Source organism: Falco naumanni, chromosome 11 (genome assembly GCF_017639655.2).
Source record: "Falco naumanni isolate bFalNau1 chromosome 11, bFalNau1.pat, whole genome shotgun sequence".
NCBI classification, from domain to species: domain Eukaryota; kingdom Metazoa; phylum Chordata; class Aves; order Falconiformes; family Falconidae; genus Falco; species Falco naumanni.
In genome coordinates, this window is record NC_054064.1 from 30,250,470 (window position 1) to 30,278,373 (window position 27,904).

Here is a 27,904-nt window from a genome sequence, read left to right on the forward strand (position 1 = left end):
TTGCTGTGGATCCACTCCAAACTATCAGCTGCATAGTTGTTTATGCCATGCTGAGTGAGGGGAAAAGGCTTTTATTCAGTTTTTACTTGCATTTCACACAGGTATAAACAGAAGCAAAAAGTATGAAATGGCAGATGAGGCTCATGGATCTTGCTAAAAGGAAGGACAAACCATCCTGACAAATCGCAGTGACCTTCTACAATGTAGAAGTAATTAAATCATAATTAATGACAGGCCTTGATTGGTAACATACATACCTAACACAAAGTCCAGACAAAACAGATGTGTCAGCTACCTGCCCGATGTATCAAACCTGCCCCACAGCACCGAGGGATCTGCCTCTCCTGCATCAGCCAGACCCAACTGGATGCAGGACCCTACTGTGATGCCAACAGCTTCCCTCTAACCACAAAGGAAGGAGAAAAACCTGCCACAGACACAAGTATCTTAAGAAACGACAGCACAAGGTGAGCATCATCCCTGAAGATCAGCTAGCAACATCTGGCACGACTGCCCAGAGGATAACACGAGCAGGTGATGCAAGTCGCAAAGGGGATGGTACCCGCACAGCAGATGGAAACGAACGGCTGACGCATGGAGAGGCTGCTGTAAGGGCCTCCTGCTACAGCACAAGTCTCGTTGTTGGAGACAGGTATGTGACAACATCTCACCTTCAGGGCTCAGATGTTACCTTTGGCATGGTGCTAAATGTTTCCATTATAAGCCAGCAGCAGTATCACAGTTAATAGCGGTATTAAATCAAACAGCACGCTGAGAGGAGCAGCACGCAGGGCAGAGGTCTTTCCAGCCCTGCAGAACATCTCCCCAGAACAGTTAGTGCAAGGTCTACACGACAGATACGATGTATATCCACTCCTGTCTAAAAAATAGCAAAGCTCCACCACAACACTGAAGAAACTCATGCTGCAAGACATCATCATAACAAAGTAATACATTTTCAAACTTTGCAACAGGTAGCTGTGCCTGTTAAAAATGACCACGTCATACCACAGCGTTACACCTCCTACGTGGGGTTTAACTGAGTGTAACTAAGTCAGGGCATTTGAACACAGGTGTCTTTTTTAGCAAACGTACATAAAAACGGCCAGCTTCGCCAGCACAGATGGCCAGAGACTGGATCTGTGTGCTCGCTCTCTTGTTGTGTTTGAAAATTTGATCCCGAAAGCCTGGTTGTGGAGGCTGACGCCAATGTCATCCATCTGCAAGTTGTTTCTGTCATGCCAATGATGCAAACTCAGGGAAAAGCCAGTCTCTTCTCTAGACCAAGCATCACAGAAAGCATTCACCTGGAGTGGATGGTGAGAGCTATCTGAAAAGCTGCCCTAATTGCTTTGTTGCCAGACATTTTGGTATGCCCTTTCTCCAGGGACTGACGTTCCGTGTGAGCTGGTGGAGCCCAGCACTGTCCATGCCTTCCAGATGACTGCAGGCACGCTTCCTCTGACACAAGACCTGAACAAATCAGGCCTGCAAATGGCACTGTAATCCCAGCCAGAAATCAAACCGAGCTTTCCCAAACGCAGCTTCCTAGTTCGGACAGAAGGATCAGGCAGCTCTTACCGCTCCCAGACCTGCGTGGGCTCAGGTCCAGCCCAGCTTCCCCCGTGCCCTGCCCCGAAGGCAGCCAAATGACTCTCCATTCCACCCTGGTTTACCATTTTCCATGTAGCTGGTACTAGCCAAACGGCTGCCTGCATTGTAAGGTGTCAGCTATAATGTCTTGAATCTTTATACAGCAGTAAGATGAGTTGCTTGAAAGCCTTCATAAAATTGTAAGCAGATAGTTTAGACGTTTTGATGAGAAGCGAAGGTTTTGTTGTGACGTGACTGACAGTCTCCGTGAAGGGTATTTACAGTCTGACTCTTACTACAAAAAACACTGTGACAGGTAGAAGTTGAGGGGGATGTGTAATGGGGAGACGACGGGATATTATGACAGAAAGGGCTCATTAAACATTTCACTTTTTTAGAACAGTTAATTTCACAAACAGAACTACAATTCCCAAGTGGAGCGTGTACCACTTAACACAAGCCTTTTGGGGTAAGCTTGCTTTCTTTGTCTGCTCTGATGTCTCCTCTCAGTGAATGGGGAATGGGAGAATTGGTCTTAGGCAGGAGCACAGAGAAAACAGGGATGAATACAAGAAGTCTGAGTTGACACAGAGGAAGGGAGAGATACTGGGAGGAAACTGGATACCACAAAAAGTGTGTGTTTGGAGCTGCGCTGCACACCTGGCAGAGGAAATCTACAGGAGAGCAGGATTTTCTGGGAAGGGGTGCAGCAAGAAGGTGGGGAAATACAAGAATTATATTGAGTAAGCAATCTTTTCGTTCCAATGTCAGAGACTTGGCAACCAGCCACCACTTGTAATTGAGTTCAGTGGGTATGTTCAAATTCCGAGATCTGAGACTCATTCCTTCCGCCTCATTTGCACCGTATTTACATTACTTGATATCAGAGATCATGTGGAGTCACACTATAAAGTACTTCGACACCTTCTGACAAACGGCCTCACAGACCGGCACAGTACTGTGTGAGTACGCGGGCCACCCCGATGCGCGTGCAATGCTGAATACCCCTCAAGGCATGACCGGGCAGGTGCTTCGTCCCTCCAGCCGCAGTGCGATCCCATACGCAAACAGAAGGATTTGCCCAAATGGCTCTGGTTGCTTAGGAAGCTATACTTTATTGAAAACCAGTAGGAATTACCCTTTCCAGTTTCAAAGCTGCCTTTGAAAAAGGAATTCTGGCTTTTAGTTTTTACGTTGTGGCAGATCCGTAAGGGCTGCCCGCCTAAGCTGAACTATTTAGAAGTTATCATACCTGCAAGTCATTTAAAATTCCTCTACAGCGACAAAAGAAGGATGCCCAGACATACATTTATTTCCACCTGAGAAGGACACCTCATGCAGACAGGAGGAATTTCCCCATGAAGCAGCTATTTTTCTCCACTGGCGACAGAGAGTCAAGGGTGGAGGCCACCCTAGATGACTGCTTCGGTATCCCTCACTTTTATGTGCAGGGACTGGAAGTAACTTGCCCAGGAAGGCACCAGAGGAAAACAATCCCAAGACGGAAAATCGATCTCTGTCCAGGGAACGTGGGCAATTCAGTTTGAACTCAAGCAAAACTTGCTGCATTTTTATTAAGTGGTGTATTTATTGTCAGGAGAGAGAATTCATGGTGCCTGAAACCCATTATGAGCTACAAAAAGTTTTTCACTTTATTCATCCATTATGAAATTACTGAAAGCAAGACCTCCTAATAAAGAATGTGTCCTTATATGTTTAAACCAGGTAGATGAGCTAGATTATTTGCTCTCAGATTGAATTTTAGAGGTTTATATAATAATGACAGCTATAAATTGAAAAAAAAAATTATGGCAAGTGTCTCAATGACAGAGTCTCACATGTGGAAGGGTGAGCAATAAATCAGATGGGCAGTGGAATATTAAATTGCTAATTTTAAGAGCTATTGCTACTTTTTTTTTTTATTTTAATACATACTAATATAAAAAGGTGAAACAAAATCTCAGCTACCTATTTCTTCCTCTTCTCTTTCTTCTCTTTTTATTCATAAATTAAAGTATATAACTTGTTGGGAGAAAAAAGTCTAATCACTTTAAATTTAACCATGAAATACCATAAAAAAGATTTAGGCCTGCAACCAGCTTCATGGAGGTGACAGTTTAAATATATTTGATGATTACAGAGTAGATTCCATATGCCCTACATCTCACAGTCATGCTCTTTACCAGGACAGTCTAATACCAAAGTGTCTGCAAACGTGATTGCAAGTGTACTGTACACCCAGTCATACTGCAACAACCTAAATTACAGACTATACCCAGAGTAAATCTGAAACATTGCCGAAGGAATAATAAAAAAGTCGCAGGAAATGTACAGCGGAAAAATTGTAACACTGAACCATATGAGAAACGAGTGAAAAATCGACAGCTATTCTGTGCCCGCAAATACCTTAATTAGTTATGCAACATGAGTTATTTTACTAGATTTTCCCAGGCAACACGATGATGCCTCCCTCCTCCCAGTGGCTTATCATGAAATATTTATGGCAAGTCTTGTTTGTTTGTGCAAACCACAGAAGTATCGCAATTCAGGTCCCCATCCAGCCCATCCCCAGCATTTATCTTTTTTATTCGACACCTTGGTCTCTGTGCTCAGCCCCAGCTGTGCAAGTTACTACATCCTCATGTGAAAGGAGCCTCTCTCTTGAATACAAGCATTTTCCCCACAATTACAGCAGACTGAAATTCCCGACCTTATCCTTTGTTTTTCTCCATTCTCACACAACTCCTCAGAAATACTAATTTTCTGCGAAACCCATTTAATTGAACAATTTCTCGAGGTTATTTATAGCACAAATTTACATCAAACAGTATAACCCACCCTTCAGTAAATGCATGTCTTGCTGCTATGGCATCTGTCACTCCACTTCTTTTCTCAACCACTTGTTACTATTCCTTATGCATTCTGGGGAAAAACATTTCACCGCTTCAAAATGCCAATACACAGAAAGGGAATGGCGCCACTTGGACACAACAGCATACCACCCCTAGTTTTTAATAGTCTACTATTAAAATAGTAGTCCATGCAAGCCACAGGACGGACAGAATTGAGTTGACAGTGTATACTGACCCTTAGCCTCTTGTATGCTTAGAGCACTACAGAAATAATACATAGCAATATTGGGAAGAAATCTCCTTGTGCTGATTACAGCCCACAAAAACTAGAAACCAATGCAATACATAGAGAGAAAAAAAATTTGCCAGTCAGGAATTTGTTGAGTGAGGTCTTGTTGCACACAATCCTGATGTAGCTCCTTTCAGAGTTTCCCTCTGCTGGTTAAAGTAACGGCAACTGCACATATCTATGCCCTGCAACTCTACAGATCTCACTAAGCCACCACAGAAGTCAGTTTTATTGGAAAAATAATTGCTTTTCTATTGTGTATGTTAGGTTGGGGTTTGATGTAACTTTTTGGTTTGGTTTGGTTTTTGTTTTTTTTTCTTTTTCTGAATGTAAAAGAAAAGTAATCCTAATGGAAATTCCCATTTTTTGGTAACGTTTCCTTTGAAGCGCCTTATGAAATCTTTACCTATCAGCACACTGTATTCGCCAGGAAGTCTTCCAAGAGGTACAGACATTATAGTTGCAGAAAATCACCACAGAGGTCACAGACAATGTTCTGACATACCTATTCCTAATGCTACTTCTCTCAACCTCCACTCTATGCAGACCTTGCCTCCCCTGCTGTCCTACAAAGCAAGCTGTGAGGAGCACAGTATGTAAAGTATGGCTCTGACAGAGCACAAGGGGGCAAAGAGGCAGCCCACGCTCACTCAGAGTGGTAAGCCCTGCACAGCGTTGGGTAATAGAGCAACCCCTTGTCATCCAGGCAGCAACAATTCATGCATTAACATGCAGAAGGCTCACTGTTGACTCTTAACCACAGCTAACACATTTATAAATGGTGACTTTCATAAGAATGAGTCAGAAAAGACAGAAAAGAGATTTAAGTAATGAATGAGATGGATGTAAGTGACATTACAATCCTGGTTACTCTGCACAACCCCGATCAACCCACAACATGTCAATGATAAAATTCACATCACGAGGAACAGACCAAATCTTACATACAACAATGAAAGTCACAGGAGCTAAGAAACACACCTTCTTTACTGTGTATAAATAGGGAAGATACTTACACTTACAGGTTGACTTTTTGGCACATCATAAACACCTTCTTTCTTTTGGCTGGTAGGAACCTGCAACAGCAAATTAGAACAAAGGTCAGTACCCAAGTGGGCTTGATGAAAAATAGAAATCAGCAACTGATATTTATGTACACAATAGTCATTTAATACTAATGAAATCAAGGATGGTTCCCTTTTCATCCAAGCAGTATCATTAGCAGAGAAAATATTGAAGAAAAAAACCCCAGATATCTAAATGTTTTAACTCCTAAAGCCCAGTAGTGTTCAGAAACAAGATTCGCATTCTCAGTTAATTTCAGTTGTATTATGGTCAGGTGCACTCGGATCTCCTTCCTACTCCAGTGGTTGTTTTCTTCATTTTAACCACGGTTTAGAAGACACATATGGAAGTCATGATCAGGTCAGCATGTCATATTCCTCCACAGCAGAGATCCAGAGCAGAGCTACCAATTTTAAGGGAAAGAGATGTTTGGCCTATGGCATTAGATTTTTTCCTTCCAATTCATTTAATAATCCAAGCCAAGTAAAGTCATAACATGTACCCTTGCAGTGACAGGGCCCTGCGGCTGCTCTAAGCAATGTTTGGTTACAATGCTGCTGTTTCACTAAGGAATTACCAGCCTGTCAGTCTGACACGGCCAGGGAGCTGAAGTCAACAGTCTCGTGTGGACAGGGGACGATGCACTTAAAAAACTTTGGGCGAGTCTTTAGTTTAGTCATGATTTGCACCTTGGGCATTCATAACCTGTTCATGTAAATTCAGTTGCTTTCTAATACTGGGCTCTGCTTGCCTAAGGACTGCTGGTTTACATATTTCTAATTTGCGATTATATTTCTTTTCCTTCCTAGGAGTGCAGAACATTTATTGTAAATGGCACAACCAAAAAGAACTGTAAAAACATGCTCTAAAGTGGCATGAATGTTCTAAGTAAATCAGTGCTACTTTTCCACTGAACAAGGGCATTCAGCATAAGAAGGTTACATTTCAGACATCAATGAAACCTCACAGGTCAACAGGAGAAATAATACTGCAGGTATGACAAACTGATCACCTTTTTGTTTTCTAAGGCAATGAATATCTTAGAGTTCTGATACTAGAGTAGGACCGGTTTAGGGGAAGCCAAAGGAATGGTATTCATTCACTGAGATGTGCCGTAATTTCTTATTCTGGGTAATATATCAAAACCTGTCTCTACTGTTCAAATTCTCTTGTCCATGTTTAAACATCAAAGTCTTTACGGGAAACCATGTGTCTTTAACTTGGTGCACATTGCAAAAGTTTGTTGAGAGCGTGAGTGCAGAACCCTCACAGAAACTGAAAAAGCTTGTGAAAAGATTTCTTTTACTCCTATCCCAAGGATGTCTTGCCTGCCTTGGTTTTCTCAAAGTACTGGCCACTTCCACTAAAGCCACCTATCACATTAGATATGTGAAACTGTTAACAGTGGAACAATTCAATTTCATGGATATAACAGTCTGTAAAGAGAGCGAGCTTTAAGTGACAGTGTAAGAGCAGTAACAAAGAATGGCCTATTCAGTGAGTCACCGGAAAGCTTAGTGTTCATAAAAAGAGGACAGAAGTGGTAAGATATGCTATTTATAAACTATCATCAGGGTGCATTTTTCTGTTCTCTCTAGAAAGTTTCCCCTTCAGTCATTCTCTTCTTCCTTCCAGCTTCTCCATGAAGTCATCCCAATTTGCCCACTCCTATCCACAGCTTATTGTGGAATGAGCATTTCCCTGCACTATCGATGCCCCCTTTTTTACTCCAGCTTATACTTACACTAGAGAAAAGCTCCTAACTTCTAACACCAAGACAGAGAAACTTTTCCAAAAGACATTTTCTCTCGCAACTTGATACTGCCTGTCTTCTTGTTGTCTTTACTTGCCGTCTATCATCACGCTTTCTTGCATTGCTACTTCGACTTGGAGTCTGCAAGGGATTTCTCCTGCTTTTCCTTTGATTAGCGGTATCAGCAAAGAGGTACTCGCACTACTGCTGCTGACAACTCTGTGACAGGCTGGGAACCATTCTGATGTACTTGCATCTTACCAGCAATTCAAGCACTGCAACCCAGAACCCCCCATATCTCAGACTGTCAGCTCCTCACCGAGAAGAACTTGCTGCTCTGTGGAGACCAAGTGCTGCTACACACGCAGTGCAAAACCACCTAACAAAATCCCATCCCCGCCTCACTGGAACAACAGGCAGAAAAAGAGATGCTATTAAAAAATCTGACACTAGATGAGAGGTACGTGCTCAGTGATCGAGCCCTTGCCTAACTTACACATTACAGCAACTTACACGGACAGACAACATTAAGAGAGCAGACAGACACAGACAGTCTTTGGGGTAATGCATCAAAGAAAGGTGACAGACCGAGAAAGAATCCTTGAAAAGAAAATGGTGACCTCTACTATGTTGAAAAGAAATAGAAATTGTCATTTTTGGCACATATCCTCCCTCTCCAGTTAACTACTGGGTAGGAACCTTCCCTACAAAGGCAGAAGTGAATTCTTTGCATACCAGCTCTTGGCTGAGAAACCAGAGCAGCATCAGAAGAAAGATTTAGTGAGGGTGAAGCGAGGATGCATGAGGTTATTGAGCAGATGCATGTTTACCAAAGCCTAGTATGGGGAAGGCTTTGTAGTAACAATTAGAAGCTGGGAGTAATTTGCATCAAACTCAAAAATAAAAGCAACCACCAAACAAAAAGCAAAAACCAGCCCAAATTAAAAAAAAAAGAAAAAAAGAAAAAAAAAAAAAAGAGGGCCTTTTCTAACTTCATTTTTAATAGTAGCCTAGATGGTTCTGAGTTCATCAAGATCTTGTAACAGAAACAATTTTGCCGGTGATCTGCATGTAAGATCCCAGTGGGAATCCAGATTTATAGCAGGCCAAGAGCTCATGAAGTCCATGGGAAGTAGGAAGCTCACAGCTCTGGGCAATTCTGCAGCAGCAATATTTCAGCATCTGCCAATTACAACAGGTAACAGAAGAAGACTCCTAGCTCCCTAATCTCAGCATTTGCTGTATTCAAGTTATTGCCTGTAGTAAATACAGAGAAGGGCAATGCTAGAGTGCATATACCGAGAGTACGGTATATTCATCACAGGTATTTTCTATGCACCACCGTGGGAGGAAGCACTTCATCACACCCAGATACTGTCAAATGAAGCCTTGAGCAACTCTCTGGTGACCTACAGGACAGTAACAGCAGTACCTCAAGATGAGCCGAGACCTCACTATTTGCTTATCATCTTCTATTTCCATTTTAAGAAAAAGAAACTGTCCAAAAAGTCCTCTCCTGCTCTTTAGGCCATTCCTCAGAACACAGTTCCTACTCCTTCCCTACCCACCAAAGTTTGCTAAGATCTCTGAACACTGGGAGCCACGACGCCATTCTGCTTGCTGCCACCAGTACTTCTCTAAAATGTCATTAATAGCCCTGCAGTTCAACAACCAACAATAGAATTTTTTTCATCTAAATGGAGTCGTCATGGGATTTTTGTTTCTAGCATGGAACTGACAACTAGTGTTAGAAAATTTTCAACCTTAGGCATACTGTCACCTCAAGAGCTTTGCATGTCTTGGTCTAGAGATGCAGGAAGATGCATATTCTAGTGTGCATGGCAGGGGTGCCAGGGAATCAACAGAGACAGGGTAAATTCATCTCCTCTTAATGACCCTGTGATGGGGTCTATAAGACTGTTATTTTTTAATGTTTAACTTGCATTTCCTTTCCCAGTTAGCTTCTTTCTATTTTGGCTTACAGCTACTCTATCCTTTCGTTTTTGCCTCTAGTGTGTGATACAAAATGAATTACATTATATTTTAATAAACCCTGTACTGATCCCCTGAGGATAAACTGAATGACAAAAGATTATTTTATATTGCTTTCAATGCAATTTTTTGTCAGTGTGAAGAATGCAAGCTTGGGCTCTAACGTAACATATGCACTCTGAAAATATCTTCCCCAGTCTAGGGGATATCCATTGAGAGCTCTTAGGTTTCCCGCAGTTATTTCCTGGGTTAGCCAGAAAGAACAGCAGTACCATCAAAATGTCTTTCTAAGAACGGCTTGGACGGTCTGCCCTCCATGAGATTTCAGTGTCTGTTTCTTAGAATAAGTATCAATAGTTTCAAAAAATTAACAGGAAAAAAAGAGAATCCAGTCTTTATCACCTTAAATGGTGTACTCAAAAGTTTAAGACTCTTTATAAGTTGACGAAGTTAATAAAACTTGTGAAAGTTGAAATGGCAAACAACAGAGAAATCACACTGAGACCGGGCAGATTATTCACGCCATGCCACCCGAACGAAACGCCAGACATTTTTGTGATGAATGAAAACTAGTAAAAGTGAACTATATATGAAATGTGCTTTACTAAATGCTTGCGATCATTGCAATGAAAACACCGAGGTTAGCGATTTTATACCTGATAAATGTTTTCTTCCGTTTCAGGCTCACGGATTGGCTCGTGTCCAGCCTCAAACACAATGTACTATTACACCAGCCGCCAGAGAGGAAAAGTCAAAGATGAAACAGAAGGGAAAAAGGCGATTTGGAATTCCACGTAAAAACATAGGCAGGCATTAAAGAAACAAGTTCAAAGTACAGGCTGGCAGCAGGACAACCGGTCTGTCGGCAAGCGCAGAGTAAGGTTGTTTTGTATTTCATAAACCGGCAACGAACGGACCTAAATCTCCTCTAATGATCATTAGAGCAACTTCCTAATTCTTTCTCACTAGGGAGACCGCCTGTGGCCCAATATTAATTTTCTGAAGTCAACATGAATTTTGCCTCTTTTACATAATGGCAATTATTTCCACATGTATTTATTACCTACGAATAAGAAAGCTAAATCCAAACTGGGAGAACAGCCTGGTGCTCCGGCACCACGGGCCACATGGCAAAAGGCTGTCACAACACTTTTCATTTCCAGGTGCCTGCTTTATTGTGAAGAGCACAAAGTAAAACTCCTGACATTATAAAAGGTGAATAGTAATCTAGGGCATCCTAATTCTTATCATCTTTCTTGCTGCACCTTAGGCACTGTTCAATATTCACTAATAGTTGAATCAGTTTCTTTCAGTGTGCCTCCCACTGACATGCCTAAGTGGAAGAACAAAAAATCTCCATAAAAAAAAAAAAGTAAACTATCATATATTTTGTTTCATCACAAAAACATAAGAATGCAATAACATTTTTTTCTTCTTCACGCTCAGTAGGGTACTGGACATGAATATATTGACATAATTCTGATAATCATCTTGGCTCCCAGACATTTTGCTTGGATGAAACAAGACTTAGATTTCAGATCTATTATTAAATCATAGCCCAAATGTCAACAAAGGAGTGTGTTGTAATAACAATGCCACTGTGGTTGTTTTCCAAATATTCATCCTCTGAATTAAATTCTGGCCCCACAGAAGTAAAAAACAAAATGTCAATTGATTGCTATCAGAAGAAGATGTCACCTTCCTTATTCCCAAAGTAACTCCCTCTTCAGTTACAGTTTGTATTCAAAAATGATTACAAATCTCATTTGGAAACTTAAAATCTGGACTCACAACCCACATATTAGGAAATATTTATGACAAATTTAGTATTTCCATACTCCAGTACAAATATTCTGTTCTATTCTACGCAGATATATTGTGCTATTACTTACAGCTTAATGTCTAAATATGCTACTTTCAGTAAAAATCTTACAAGTTTCTCAGAAGACCTAGCTCAGTAAATTTCCAAACCTCTTGTTAAAGGTTTTGGCTGTGTTTGAAGACAACATATATCTAGCCATTTCTGAAACTCCAAGGCCATACAGCTTCAGAAATTACCTGGTATACAGGATCTTCTACATCTTCTTCCAAAATTGTCTACAGCAAAGTAAGAGGACAGGCAGTAAAAGCAAAGAACATAAACAGTAGAGATAAAAGAACTGTATTCAGAAATTAAAGGACAGCAAAGAAATAAGCAAAATGGGCAGGTAAGTATATAGTTTTCTTTCTTTAGTATACAGATAAAGTCACATTACTGTACAAAGCAGCTTTATTCAAGTTTCATCCACGTTTAACAATCTGCACCTTATTTGATTTGGTTCAAATACACACATTCAGAAGTATACTGAATCTTCCCTAAAGTATTAGTCACTGTTAAAAACCTGACTTACAAGACGCTGACCTTCATTAAAGTTTTCCTTCTGAATTAGAAGAAACACTACACAGGAAATGAACAGATCATTTCCAGTTGCTAAACATGTTCATCACACACCAGGTGATAGCTTTCATCACTCTTTAATCCTACTTCTGAGCTCACGATGGCTGTTAGGTTCACACTTGTCCATTTGAAGCTAGCACCATTCAAACCCTTTGCTGTTAAGAAATGCTGAGGATGCTCAGTGCCTCTCTGGAGCAACTCTGGGGGGTACTTCAAACCATACTGTTCTTGGCAGTAGGTTAAGCTTATGCGTGTACCTGGTATACCGCTTGTTCACACTGTTTGTCCTTTTGTGCCTTTTTTTCCATTTCTTCCCTTTGTTTCAGTTCGTAGATGAGCTGAAACAGGTCTCGCAAGTCCAGAATTACAGGTTCAGCCTATGGAAGCAAAAACAGGAAGGCAACTTCTATAGGGGAAAATATACACCTCTTATGGCATCCTGCTGATAGAGCAGTCACAGCACCTCCACAACAGGAGAGAACTTCATAGGGAATCAATTTGTACCTTAGCGTCCAGGTTCAGTTTAATTTCTGTCGAACTAATTGTACTTAAAAATTTATTACAATTACAATTATGAATATAAAAGGCACATATATGAATGTAAAGACATATTTATCAGTGGTTTCTTATACAATGGAATTACAGTAGACTATGTGCAAAGTAGCTATTTGGGATCTATCAGTTTCTGTTTAAATGAGTATAGGTTTATAACCACACTTACCTGCATCCAGTCTAGTTTAGGCAGAAAGAAAAACAATAACTAATTTTAAAACTAATATATACAAATAACTAAAAACCAATACATAAGGAAAAGTTGGAAATATTGAAATATGTTCCCTTTTTCCCTAGCTGCTTTTGTTAATCTGCTGCTGAAGGACATCTAAGCAGACACTTGTGACACGTCTAGCATAACCACGAACAACACAAGACTGGCCCCTTGAACAGCTTCTTATGAACACAGCTTTTCTGTTGAGTTACACTGTAGAAAATGACAGTGATTTGATACTTACTGCCTGGGCTGTTTTTATTGCCACAAATCTATGGTTTCCCTCCTTTCCACATACATATCCAAACGCTCGATGGTCTGTGATATCCTTTGCGATGTATGAAATTTCATGAACTGCATGGTGGTGCTGTAGTAGCTATTAAAAAAACAGAGTAAGAAATATCCATCACAATGTTCCATTAAAAAGCGGTACGATTTCTCTTTCATCAGTGTTTTACCTGGATCTCAATACACCTGTGGAATTAAACAAGCAAATGTATCCTGGTATAAAAACCACTTAATAACTCAACTCTTTAAGCCTATTTTCTTTTTAAAATGTAGCCAAACTTGGCTTGCTTTAATAATTCAACTAAACGCTTCAGTTGAAGGTTTTTCTCAGTGTCTTTTGGTGAGATATAATTCAATAGAAAATATCACGTTACCTAGTTACTACCTACCCAGCACCCTAGGTTCAGAATCAGTATTTGTAGGTATAGAAAAGCAGCGGCAGCAGCCAGCTGCACACAGGGTGACTCTGAGGACAGACTGATCTGCAGGGGCTGCAGAGCCAGAGCTGATATAGCCGATCTCTCCAAGAATTGGCACCAGACTTGCTTTATTTCTGCAACACTCAGCATCAGCCAGCAAATGGTATTTCATTTAAAGCAGTAAAAGAACTCCAAAAATTTCTTTCCTCAAAAAAATGAATGGAAATGTTAAGTATTCAACTTGAAATCAATGCTAAATGCAAAAGTTCACATTTTATTTAAAATCCCTCTTTAGTTAATTCTAATCATAAAAAGACCCAATTTTGGTTTAAATGTATGAGTAAAACTCTCTCCAGAGCCAGGACATGAATCTGAGACTCCTATAAGCATGTCTTGCGAGTGCCAGAATCCTTCTCGATTCGGTCTAAGTAGTATTTTATTACCAAAGTAATACTTAAGCATTTCTATTTAGGATAATGTCCTTGAAAACTTTATCTAAAACAATCAGTTAGTTTGAATTCCTACCTTCTGACCTGCTCTTATATCATCTAGGGATAATGCTATTTCTGAGAGCAGGCAAAGCCTCACAAAGAATTCTTTTGAGGTCCAGATTCCTGCTGGTTTTGAGAAAAGCACATTTTGAAAATCAGCATGGTATCCAGGCAATCTCTAAACAACCAGTTATTTTTAGAGTTTAAAAAAAGAAAACACAACACAACATTTTAAAATTCAAAATCAGGGAGGATGCGTGTGTGTAGAAGCAAAAAGGTTGAGAGCTCGCAAGTGACAAGTAATGAGACTTATGTAGAACACGTACTGAAATTTAAAAGGAGAGGCAGCATGCAAGAGACAGATGACTACATATAAACCAAAAGACTGGACACGGTTCATTTTCATTTTGCTGTAAATGGCTCCTAACTTCCCAAGATCAAGATTGCTTGCTTGTAGGGAAATGGAAGTGTTGTCATTGACTTCAGGCTGAACGTGGCTAAACTGAAGGTGCACTTCAGACTCTCCTAACGTGTTAAGCGTTTAAAATTAATGATGGGAACTTCCTTAGATAATACAGAGATATTGATTTATTAGGTTTTTCAGAAAACCAAGTTGCATGCTATCTGTTACAATGAAATGAAATGTTCCCATCTCTCTATTCTGCATATGACAGGGAACATTATATGTGGCCCCTATTAAATCAAAGTTCTTTGACATTGCTTTATTGATTGCGAGCCAGTGTTTTGCACCGAAATTAAACTGTGATCAGATACCTTCCTCGTGGAATTAAATTTGAAGATCATTCTACCATGGAAAAGTATCACCCACAATGTAAGAGAGCAGATGGAGGCACTCCAATTTATTTGGGAACCCTCATTAACAGTTTGAAAATCATTACATTTTTAATGCTTATGATATTTTACATATTGTATCAATAGAAGTACAAGTTAAGTAAAGGTGACTGCAACATTATCCTTTCACATATTTTACTGTATGGAGTTTTTAGTGAGTTTTTCATTTTTTTGAGGCATCCTGGGATGGAACATACACATGGAATGCAATGGTGTACACATACAGCTGTACTGAAATGTAGATACAAAGATTCCTCCAAACCTGTGCTTTCACAGCCCTCCATTAATCTAATGTACCCTTTCTACATATTCCAATACTTTATTCTAAATATTATTTAGAGTCCCTGATTCTTTGCTCTTGCAAAGCAGAAACAAGACTCCTGTTGCAGTTAGGAGAGATTTACAACCATAAATGCAAGATCAGAACTGCATCCTTTCTGTAAATCTTTGTTTTAAGGACGCAGCCCGCACAGCCCTTCACAGCACAGCAAGACACGCACTAGAGTGAAGGACAGCACGACAAAACCCACCAACTCATCCAGCCACCCAACAGACTTACCACTGAAGCTATCTACAAATACACGCTCTTTGTGAGTTTTTATTAGATCTGTGTCTGATGCATCCACATAGATTAATCTGTCCAGTAAAATGAGACCACCCAATAGAAATGTCACCACCCAATAGAAATGTCATCATTATCCCTCGGTTTGTAACAGCTCACATGTAGCCACCCCCCTGATACTTGATACAAACAGTCTTGAAACAAAACAAAAGCCACACAAAATTGCTTACAGCAGAACTGCTGGTCAGTGCTCAGCAGTCAATATCCACAAGCTGATCTGTCTCTCTTTCTCCTCCACCTTTTTTTCTTAAAAAAAATATTGTCAAGGTTTTACCATGACTTAATCCTATCTCTAGTGGGTCATAAGCACATAAAATAATTATTTCATATCTTAGGGCTGTTTATGACACCCCCGTATGCCCATGCTGATGGATTCCACCACATGCCATCTGATGCTTTTACTGTATCTTTGCTGAGTGCTGCTACGAGCCATTTACCAATTCATAAGTGAGGTATCAAATTGTTTTGGGGGGCTGCAGTACAACAGAACAAATATAGAGAAGATTTAATTTGTATTATGGTTCAATACAGTCAATTAAATATTGCACAGATTAGAATGTAATTTAACATTTAAGCTTCAGTTGTTAAAAAACCCCACTGTACACAGCCTCCAAATTATTTTAGGTCTCCTGTGGCTTTAGTCACTGTTGCAAACGTTAAGGATTTTAAATGAAAGCACAGATGAAGTCTCAAACCAGGTAACTAAGACAATCTCATGTGGCATGAGTCCTTTCTAGCCTAAACATGATGTCAGTATTACATATTTTTCATACACTAGAAGGTTTTTTCCTGGTGTGAAACTTAAAGACGTCCAAAACACCCACTTGCACCAAGGCTGCTGTCTGCCCTCTTCCCCTTGGTTTTACTTTCGTCTCTCCCACTAGCCATTATTTTCTCTCTTTTTCTCCAGTCTATCCCCTGCTTCTCCTCTTCCCTCAGGTTCCTCCCTGTACATCACGCTGAATTGATTTAGCTGCCTCTGAGATCTGTAGCATTTCTAATTTCCCTCAGGCTGCTTGGCACCTATCATAAATTTTTTCACCCCTTATCCTCATCTTGCCCCTTTATTTCCATGCTGTAGCCTCCAGTGCCACTAAATCAATTAAGTCAATCAATTAAGTACTTGGAGGGTCCAGCAATCATGTCAAATATGTGAGTTAGATGGCATGAGAAAGTCACTGCTTTACTATCGCTATTTCTCTTTTAATGAGGTTGTCTATTTAGTGGAGCCTGGGGCACAGTGTTAAGAGCCACAACAAAAAATATCCTGCAAGCTGCAAAGCCTCCTATAAAAGCTGCCCCACCGAAACCAGGAAGCATGTACCATACGATATTATATCCATAAGGACAAGTTTCACAGGGATTTAAGCTGCGCAGCCTTTCACCTTGAATAACTAAACGGTGAGCCTGTTTTCAGATGGGAGGTATCAACCGACAGCTCCGCAGCGAGAATTTCCACACTACTGATACTGGGATGCGGGAGACAGACGTGGCACAAGCACCCTCTGCGCTTCTATTCCTGTCTATTCACTGCTATCACATTTGAATAAGCAATAATACATTTTGTGGGTCACATAAAGCTCCCCAAACACCAAAGTTACTCACCAAACTGCAAAATCCATCATGGATTCATAACAGAATAACTTCATGAACTATAGTTTTAGCTGTGCTGCTGTCTACCTGCAAGTCCCCTGTACTCCAACCGGCGTTGCGATTGCTCAGCAGCACGTTAGGAAATCGGGCCCTATGTGTTTACAAAGATCACTGAACAAATCACAGCAGCTGAACCTAACATGGAAAATTACAGCAATACCTTAACAACAAGGTTGGCAAGCCCGAAGTACCATAGCACACTGACCATTATTTACTGCAATACATCAAGCGAAAACAATGAATTGTAAAACATGTGAGTGGTTCTGACATTAATTTAATCTCATTGCTGCAAGAAATGCTGGAGTGGGACAGATGTGCAGCCAGCTCCTCTGCTACTCCTAGGAGGCTGCTGTGTTCCTTAATGTTCCTCTAGACGTGCATACTACAGCACTTCGTCCAATGTTCTTCATTGCAGTTTCCTTACAATTCCTGTTTGTTTTAGGTGAGATTTGCAGGGATCAGGGATCACGGGTCACAAGTGTTTCTCTAATTGCCGATGTTTGTGCTGCAATGCTTCTCGGCTGTTTTGTTGAAATGCACTCAGCGCAGGTGGGCTGGAGCTGCTCTTCTCCATCGTAAACACCCCACAGTCCAAATACACATTTAAGGAGCAGAAGTGAAACACAATTCTCTACAGCTGCAGATTCTGATCCCAGACCTCTCTAGTTTTGTAACTTTCAGGCAAGGATGGAGAGTAGTCCCCTGTATGTAGACATAAAAAACCTCAGCCCATCCAAACCTCAAAACCACCCTTCCTGGCATGGAGTTTTCCCTGGCACCCATGAATGGTGCATGGATACCTGTTAAACAGCTGTGAACCTTTCATTTTCCTTTCCCCCTTAAAGACAAGTGTGTTTCCATGGGACTGTGTACAGAGAGTTTTGGGGAAAAGTCAACAATCTCAAACGTCAGTGAAATGGAAAAAAAATATGAATCAGTAAATCGTATTTGCACCACCAAGTTTCCCGTGTTGTTTTCTGGAACTTAGTATTCAGACGGCAAGGCATCAGTCTACCGAGAGATGCAGGGGATGAGCAGATGGGGGAAACACAACAAGCCTTCCCCTAAACACTGCAAAAATTTTCAGTTTAATGTGAAGCAGCCAAGAGGAGACAGCTTGGTGAGTTTCAGAGCTACAGTTACCAACAACTTGAAACTCCCTACAAATTACTCATGGACACAGCACAGCCAGAGCAGGGGTGGTGGCAGAGCTCACGCCCCTGGAAAGCCCACCACTCCCCCAGCACCGTCAGCGTATTCACCCACAGCCTTTCCTCCCAGCTGGTTCCTGAGCACTTGGAGCAGAATAAAAACATTTCACTGATGTTGTGGGTGTTGCTAAAGTGTAAATGAAGAGACAGAACTTCCAGGTTGCTGTCAGAGGCAGCTGAAACCAACCTGGTACAATTTTGCGACACACCTTGTGCATTTATCACTGCTGCCGTTTGCTCCATTAGTGACAGGCTGCTGCAAATGGCAGTGTTACTGCTGCAGTCTCCTCTGCCTCCACTGGGCAGATACTTGTCATCATCTTTTTTCTTTCCTATTACTTTGGCCCATTTTCCACAGATTAATAAAAAGAAATAGTTTTTGGATTTTGCTCCAGTTGATCAGAAAGGGGAGCAGTTCACCCAGGCCATATGATACAAAAAAGGATGTTTGAGGAAAGGAGGAAAAATTGCGCTCACAAGAGAAACAGCTTTAGAAACTCTTGTGTCAGAACAAAAGGCAAAAGAGGAAACACTGTACTTTGAATGTGACAGTCCTTTCCTACCTTCCCCACACCCAGCCGACGAGCACTCCAGTTGCATGTCCATGGGGAGAGGATAGCAGAATAAACAAGGTATGACAGATCAGAGCAATTTGGCTTAAATGTGGTAGTAGTTGGTATGGGCAACTTTTTTGTTAAACCAAAAAATCTGCTATATAAACGTCTATTACCACACATGGAAAATTCACCTAGTTTGAACTAGAAAAGGAAGAGAGCTCAACAATTATCAAAATACTGAGCCCCTACTAGAACAGCAAGCCGTCTTGGAACTACCTACCATTTCAATTCAGCTTTCAAAAAAGAAGTGTCACATATGAATACATGAAAAGCAAAACCCACCAGAAACCTCTTGTGGTTATGAAGGTTTCAGTACTGGGAGGTATTTCCAGGCACTGGCCAAGACGACCAGTTTTGATCATAAAAGAGTACAAACCGAGCACACTGCCATGGAGTGAGAGCTGAACCCCTCCCCTGAAGGAGACTGAGCATGTGCTAGGTACTGCACAGCTGAAATGAATGTCCAGCCCTGAATCTCTTTGGCCCAAAGCCACTCATGGAGTTTGGACTAAGCAATAGGGTATGGACTTTCCGTTGACACAAAAAGGCAAGAATAGGAGCAGAAAAGGAAAATGCAATCTCTGGGGTGTCCTCCAAGCCTGAAGGGACTTCTCAGATGGCAGCCTTTAGCTCGCCTTCACAACAAGAAGAAAATAAATCTGTCTAATCCCCGTGCTTCTTCCGTAAACACTGATTTTGCAGACAATAACTTAAAGAAAGACTTTTCCAAGCGCCAACTTCTAAAAGGCGTTTCAGTGCACAAGCTTTGCAATAAAAACACTTGGCACAAAAAGCAGACTTTCAGATGATATGCACATCAAAGCTTCGTCTATGTATCACAAAGGGGCACATAAAATACGGTGCTGATAAAGAATCAAGACAGATTTAGCCCCGGTTATCACAGACTCAGCGCCTCCAGGGGGTCAGCAGTCTGGCTGTGACACAGCAAAGCACCCAAAAGATGTGTAAATTCAATTTCCTTTTAATAACAATAATGACAATAAATTCTTAAGAGGCATTCGCTTCCTGCAACTGAGGAGACTGAAGCAAAAAACAGATTATGTGACTTCCCAAGCTTACATGGCAACACGCAGCTGAGTGAGGAAGGATGAAAGTCAGTGAGCATAATCATACGTGTAAGGATAAACATGTCTTCAAGTGAAGTGCTAGACTAAGCTTGATCTGTACACTCCAATTCATCCTATATAAAGGCAAGCACTTGGCAGAAATACCCCAGGTAGGAGTCTGGTTGGTTGGACTTGGGATGACAGGTCCTTCAGCCTCAGCTAGAACCTGAATTAATCCTTACTATTTCCTCTCCCTGATGAAAAAAGTACCCTGCTACTGCCCGTATCTCATCTGGGGAGTGAGACCAGCAAATTCTTGAGAGAGCAAAGACGAGCGCCCTTGTTCGTGCCTCCTGTGACGGGCACATGCAGTGGTGTTCTCGACTGGCCTGGGGCTGTCCTCGCCCAAGACCCCCAGCATACAACGGGAGTCAATTAAGTTAGCGGGACTTAACTTTGGCAGCACAGCAGTCTAATTGTGATGAATGGATCTACGAGACTGAGCTAGCTGGATGTTCCAAGAACCTAATTTGTGAAAGAGAACACTACTAAGGTAATAAACTTCTGTCTGGCTCTCATAATTTGTAATAATGTCTGACAAAGACCAGATATGAATTTAGTTATTGTTCATTGTCTTAGGAAGCAAATGCTAAGTTGCTCATGCAGAAGATCCATTTATTAGATATATGAATTTGGAAAGGAACAAAACAAAACTGAAACGCACACATAGCCAATTTCCTATCTTCACTTCAATGGCTTTTCAATTTTTTATTATACCAGCAGTGAAAGTAGTTAGCTAAATATAAAACCCTTGTCCAATTACTATTAATCCCAAGTTATATTTTAAATACATACTTGCAAATGTTGTTCTAGGACAAAGAAAATACTAAAGGGCAAGGGAACATTTTCACAGAGCTTTGGAAGAACAGATGTGCTACACTAAAGCCGTGATGCTGGACCTCCCAAGAGTCTCATACTATTTTCTTATGTTTCTGCATCAGACACAGTCATTGTTTTATCAGATGGTTAAAACAAAGAAGGATTTGCACGGCAATACCAAGAAGCAGCAAACCTGATCCTTGATACCAAAGTCAATGGCCACATTAGGCCGTGCTCAGCTCACTAATGCAATACAGCCCCATGCTGGGGACCACCTGCAGGCTACGACACGCTGTTTTACCTTGCCGTTTCACCATCTCAATGAGGTTTACAAGTAACAATACTTCCCTATAAGGATATTATTTTATTCTTTGGGATGGCAGCTGCCCAGTGGCCGCTGCTGGGTTTCCAGGGCTGTAACACATCTGCCCGAGTGTATTCCCCCTTAGCATCCATGTCATCACCTTCTGCAAAACGGTCAGTAGATCAAAACAGCCATAAAGATGCCAGTGTGACCCTCTACTCTCCAGCCAAAGCTCGCACACAGCCTAAGTATAGCACCCCTGACCATGCCTTGTATTTTTTCCTGATGTACTCTGAAGTTTGTCAGACTTATTGATTAAATCCTGAATTTGAGGGAGCACAATATTCAGTAATGAGACAGTTCGTTACAGTATGACTGAACCTCTCCATATTTTTACTGCACTCATCTTTATAGCCTGTGAATGTCTTTTGAGGAGCCTTTACTTTTGCAAGGTTCTTTTGTTCCTTTACACCAATACTCCTCACCTCCTGAAATGCTTTTGATTTACACGAACAGCACAAGAAAATCCTTCATACAAGTCCCAGGAGCTTTGGAGGTAATTTTTTGGCTTTAACTGTCTCAGGTCTTCACTGCTTCACGAAGATTCAGCAAGCATTATGATCCACCCTCTTCTTGTAGCCTGTGCTTTGAAAAGCTCATCAGTGAAAACCAGCCCCTGATTCTCTGGATTTACCATGCAAACCCTATAAAGCAGAGCTTGAAAAGATCACAAAAATCCCACTCGCACTGACAACACTAAAATATAAGTTTCACTGGATAGTCATCAAACAGCAACTTTCTTTAACCATAAATCTACTTCCATAATGTTACAAACTTCTCTGGAAAAGGGGAAAAAGGACAAGAGGGATTTATTTTATAGTTATCTATCTGTCTCCCAGATACTCATACCAGTTTAATAAAATTTTAAAGGGGGCTGAGAGAGAGCACATGTAAAGAGAAGAGTAAGAATAGAAAAGGACTCTACGAATTCACAAACTGTATATAACCAGTATGTCATGTTCACGAGCCAACTGAAAATGAAAGCAAAAGTTGAGAAGTTCACATGACACAATGTTTTATATCTTTCAAATACAAAAGTGATTTCATATTCAGAAATGAACAAAGCATACAAGCAAGAAATCCTGTGTTCCAAAACAACACGTTGGTTTCAAGTGGCACAGTAAAGAATTGGACAAAACCCACTCAGCCCAACTCTTCATCTCTAATGGCTTAATGTTCTAGTGGCCAGCATATACAGTAGCAGCTAAAGGAGACAACCTGAAATGTCTCCTACCACAGACATCGGTTTGCTTACGAGAAACACGAGTTTACCTTTCTGTACCACAAACAGTTAAGCTTCTCATCCTGGGGTCACCCTTCTCTACTACTACTTTTGCCAAAACTCATTATCCTGCGAAATCCTCCTGGTTCCCAGCAGAGATGTCTGAGCTGATGGATATTCTTCCCAATGCAGAACCAGTCTGCGAAGCTATGCCAGACTTTTTGAAGACTAAGGAACAACCTCTATCAATATTGTAAGATCAGAGATTAAGACTAAGGAACAACCTCTATCAATATTGTAAGATCAGAGATTATTCCTTAGCTGGAGGTGTACAGTCACAATGCATTGTAACAACGCCTGTGTTGAAGGCACCTGAAGGCTGTTGACAGATAGAGTGTACCTGCAGGTTAGCAAAGGAGGGCTCCAGAGTGATGAGCTTTACAATTCAGAAACAGCATCATTAACTACCTGTCCTGGTCATAAAGACCACGCCAGTCTATTTTCAGTCTTCCCACAGAAAAAGAGAGGAAACGTTTTCCTTTGAGTTACAGTTGCATATATAAACAAGCTTCAGATAATCCCATAAACGTGCCACTCCTTCATTTGTTCAGGTCCCACAACAGACACTTAACCTAGGATATAAAGCAGCCGTAGCAACACAATGAGTATGTGCAGTACTGGAGCTCTAAGATAAGAATAAAATAAAATTTAAAAGGCAGACCTCAAAGAGACTCTAAAAACAATAAAGAACTTGCAGGTAATTTTTGGCTCGATTTTGGGTGTCGTTCCCTCCCCCCAGGGATTTCTGGAGTTACACTTAGTAGGTGCTTGGCATATTGTGTTACAATGGTCCCACGTTTTGGCTCAGGCAAGGGAGAGTATTTGTAAGTTCTGCCCTGGCACCTTCCCAAAGGGAACCCTAAAGCTCCCATTTGCACATTTTAATGCCCAGAGTTGTTTCCTCCCTGCTCATTGTCATGTAAAGCAGGCTGAATGTTTAGTTTTAGTCTTCTCCTCCTAACTGAAACCTCCAAAAGCAAACTTTGATTAAACGGTCTGCATGCAGACACCGCCCAGCAGAGTGCATGGCTCAGCTACATCGGCTTTTCCCCTCTCCCTGCGTGGCTTTTCTGTCCTGGCAGTGGGTGTCACACAGGGTCTGCCTTTCAGAGAAGCTGTCAGGCAGTGCTGTCCTCACCCTTTGCTTAAATGCACACAGTAGAGCCTTTCATAGCTTTGACGCGTGGATGCTGGCTTGTTTTCTGCTACTTATTCCTTCAGTTCTCCCCCACCCTTTACAACTTCTGTGCACAGCATGTTTTCTACTTCTCCTAATCAAAACTGAACTTCCTCGCTACTTCACTCTCAGCACTGCTCAGCACTAAGCCTTATGCTTGTACAGGTTACACTCTCACGTGCTTTACACTTCAAAATACTTCCAAATTCCTCTATCATTCACAGGAGAGCATTTGGCTAATTAAGGATCCCAGAAGGCTATAAAACCTTCTACAAAGCAACTCAGCCTTTTTAAAAGCAAGGACATGATCAAAAAAATTGGATTCAGATCCATATTTTGACTATCTGAAGAGAAAAAAAAAATTACTCAGAGCTATGTAGAGCAGGGTCTACGAGCCATATGCAATATTTTCAGATACCCAGACTTCTCATTTGTTTTAAATGTCAAGACGCTCAAATTAATTAGTGCTCTGCCTCACCTATTTCACAACACTCCCTTTAAAGTCAGCAGGAATATTGCTGCTTGCTTCGCTGGGAGTACAAAGATGCAGAATTAGGATGGGTACCACAAAGGATTAAGAAGTATTAACAGTGGAGATGGGTAGAGTCCATTAAATCCTGCTTTTTCTAGAGGAATGCTACAATTTAGGGACACATTAGGCACTGCTGTAATTCCATGATTACCACCAGGTGCTGGGTAGCACAACGGGAGATGCTGTTCCAGCCCTTAGGCTCTGTGACACATGGCTGCCTGCATGCTGAGCACACAGTGCATAAACCAGAAAGGTTATGAGTACAATTATCTGCTTTAGCAAGACAATTTTTATGAACAGTTATTAAGCAAAGATCTATCAGTATCTGAAATTTATTATTCAACTGAAAGACAAGGATAAAAGCAGCTATCTGTGTTTCGTGACCGTTGACAAATAAGAGCACCCAGTGGCAACCACTGCCTGTCCTCTTCTCCTTCCACTGGGACACTCATTACATAAACTAAGCAGAAAAAAAGGCATTTACTTGTCCCCCTGCACTACCAGATTGAACAAAGCTCCTGCCGACTTCCCTGTAAACACAAACGTGTTCCTGAGGGCAGAACATCATCTACTGATTTTATTGCCAATTGAGATCTATTATTATCATCCAGCAAACTCCAGGTAACTTTGAAAGTAAACCTTCCTGTAGTTTCCCTCTCCCATTACACTGACAGTGAAGGTCATCTGTCTCCCTGGCATCTGACCTCAGCAACAGGAGAGGATGAACAGCCTACAGGTTAGTAGAGGAATTCAGAAATATTGTCCGTAGTATTGCTATTACCGGGGCAAATGGAAAATTGCAGAGCAGCCTAGCAGCTAAAATGCACTGAATAGGAAGGAAAATCACCGGCACACCTGGGGCGTAATGCTTCCCAGTCATCTCCAAGAGGAAGGAACAGCGGATTTCAAAGGGGGACGTAACTTTCTGTTATGGCACCCGCTGCAGGTCCCCCACCGTTCTCCAGGGAGGTTTCAGTGCATCCCAGCTGCCTGCGCTATCATTATGTCAGCATTTCTCTAGCTAAATCCTTTCCCAAGCAGTTGGAAATTCGGCCATTATAATTCTGCGTGTGCTGAAAATGGGCCTGAAATTTTCTTCTAGTGTGTAATGCATTAACCTGGCTTAAAAATATCCGTACTTGCAAGCAACTCGCCCGCCCCAGGCAATTCTGTATTTTGGGTGCTCTTCTATAAGGCAAAATTGCAGCTGGAGAAAAGGAATATAGCTCCACTGTAGTCAGCAAGTCTGTCATGTGGCTTTCATATCCTACTTTATTTATCTAAATCACAAATGGGTCAGGATTATAGGCACACACACCCCCCCAGTATAACTCTACACTTTGAGCTTTCTGCCATGGGACACCACCTTACTGGAGGGATGCAGTGCAGCTCCACTATATAACAGGATACACAACAACAAATGTCTTTATAATCAAAAGCTGAATTTTAACTTTTTAGTAAAAGTCATCCCAAATTCTGTTTTAAGCACACCAAACATTAAAACTACACAAAATCTGAAGTGTGTACATAATAATTTTTGCTACAACAGCTCTATAGACAGATACCCACCCCCATACACAATGGAGGCACATGGCAATTGGGAATACGGACACAGTGAGATCCCCCACACCGTAACACAGGACACAGGTAGCAGTGTCCCTCTGTCTTAAATCCATCCTGGGGTGCTTGGATTAAACAACAGGAGGCCATATACGGCCAAATGAGACCATCACCGAAGTCATAAAATCTAATTTTCTGCCTTTTTGAAAGCGATCAACTTTGTACACTTTCCACACTGAAAAAATACAACTACAACAAATTCCCACAAATTATTTCAGTTTGGATAAAATGTCTGTAATAGCTTTATTTTATCTTTGTGCCAATTAAGCGTCAGAAATACCACAAGGCAGTTCCTGTGGATACTCACTACAAGAAGGCTGAACTCAGCTCTAGATCAGAACATTTCCAGACGAGAGGAAGGAGAGAAATTCCAGCCTTCCTCTGTATGCCAAGTGTTGGGAGGAAGGACAAGGCTCAAACCAAAGCTCTAGATCCCAACACCCTTAGACTTCACAACGTGCAAGCTCACACCCCAGTTTTGTCTTTTGGTTTCTTTTTTTCACAGTGACTTCTACAATCTTCATACACCGAACTGGGCATCCAGAAAACCTATCTCCATAAGCTTGTAGCTATTAAAAATCCCTGTGGAGCACTTCGAACCATCCAAAATGTCTAGGGCACAGTTTGGAAGGCCAATAAGAAATGAATTACAATAGTCACTAAGGGATGTAATTATGGAATTAGGCTCTTCTGACATTTACATTTTGCTAACTGTCAAATGTTGTTCATGAAATGTGTTATTGTTTCCCTTTTGAAGTACCAGCAGACTATAAATACCTTATAAGAGTAATATGCAGGGATTTTAAGTCCCTTACTCTGCATTGTTCTAATTAGATATATTTATTGCATGTGGAACAGTAAATGCTATGTCTTACCATTCATATTTACAAGCAGAAAGATGGGAAATTGTCAGGCGACAGAGCGGGACTCCCAGCGGGACAGAGGGATCTTTTGCAGGCAGAAGCTGCAGACAACACACACAACCCCTGTAGCGCATAAGGAAGGCCCCAGATGTCACCATTTTCAAACGTACATGCAAAATTTGACTTTGCCGGTTTTCAGTATGCTCTTTATTGTTATTCCAGGATATTTCTGTCACCACAGCCCTCAGAAGTCCTCAGCATGGTCCAAGACCCAACATTTCTTACAAGAAGTTCCTATAAAGAGTTAATTGTGATTAAAAAATAAATGAGTTAAAAGGTAACCTGAGGGAGTTTACACTTTAATTCGAACCCTTGAAAGGTAAGGGCCAGATGGCCCTTGGGACATCTCTGAGACGCATGACTGCAGTACTCCTCCCCACAAACCCTCAGGCACGGAGGAGCCCGCACTCCCAGCCCTGGCAGATGCCCTCCATCCCTCCCCTGCCCCGGGTGCCTCCCGGGTGAGTACGCTGCGGGCAGCTCACCCCTGCCATGCCAGGCTGACACGGCAGAAGGCTTGGCTGATTTGACCCATGCAGCCATTCCCCCCAAACCACACCTCTGCAAGGCCACAACAGAAACAAGAGAGGCCAGAAAAATGATCTCACGGGCTGGATCTACAAGCCAGTAGATGGGCTGTCCTCATCCCAGGCAAATGACAACAGGGTGACAAGACACAGCACACCTCTGGGTGACAGGCTGTGATCACAGCGTACCAGCAGTCTCAGCACTGCTGAGTTTAACAAGTTTCTAGCATGGGAGTGTTTTATGGAGGGGTTTGAAGAAAAAACAATGGGATACTGCATGAATACGTGCAAAGAATTCCTCCAAAGTATGACGGGCAGGATGGAAGAGGCCCAGAGTCATTTATTTGAAAACTGAATTAATGAATGATGAAAGTTGGTACTGTGGAATGACTCCTTGAAAGTTGATGAAGAGTAAAGGCAGCTATGAAGAGCCTGGGAAAAAAACAGTTAGGCAAGGGGCTGATAAAACAGAGAAGGCAGATTCAGCACAGGAATGCAAAGAGAAGTGTGACATGATCAAAAGAACAAGCTGAGACAGCAATCTTGGCAGTCACGATGGATTTCAAAAATAAAAGTCACATTTGTCAAGGACAAAGAAAAGGATAACAATTGAGACACAAGATGAAGAGAGGC

The 27,904-nt window shown here is 41.5% G+C and overlaps 1 protein-coding gene across 8 annotated transcripts in view; it reads right to left on the bottom strand.

Moving 5' to 3' along the window:
• The window catches only part of DAB1 (DAB adaptor protein 1), a 168,145-nt gene that overhangs the window by 28,830 nt on the left and 111,411 nt on the right, over nucleotides 1-27,904 (bottom strand). For 5 of the 8 annotated variants that reach the window (XM_040610668.1, XM_040610669.1, XM_040610670.1 and 2 more), the window contains 3 exons: nucleotides 12,992-13,123; nucleotides 12,239-12,358; nucleotides 5,751-5,810 (listed from right to left, as the gene is read on the bottom strand). In XM_040610668.1, coding sequence (XP_040466602.1) covers nucleotides 5,751-5,810; nucleotides 12,239-12,358; nucleotides 12,992-13,123 — 312 coding nt within the window. Of the gene's footprint in view, nucleotides 1-5,750; nucleotides 5,811-10,200; nucleotides 10,267-11,602; nucleotides 11,642-12,238; nucleotides 12,359-12,991; nucleotides 13,124-27,904 lie in introns of all 8 variants that reach the window. The other 3 variants (XM_040610665.1, XM_040610664.1, XM_040610667.1) reach the window with 2 other exon arrangements.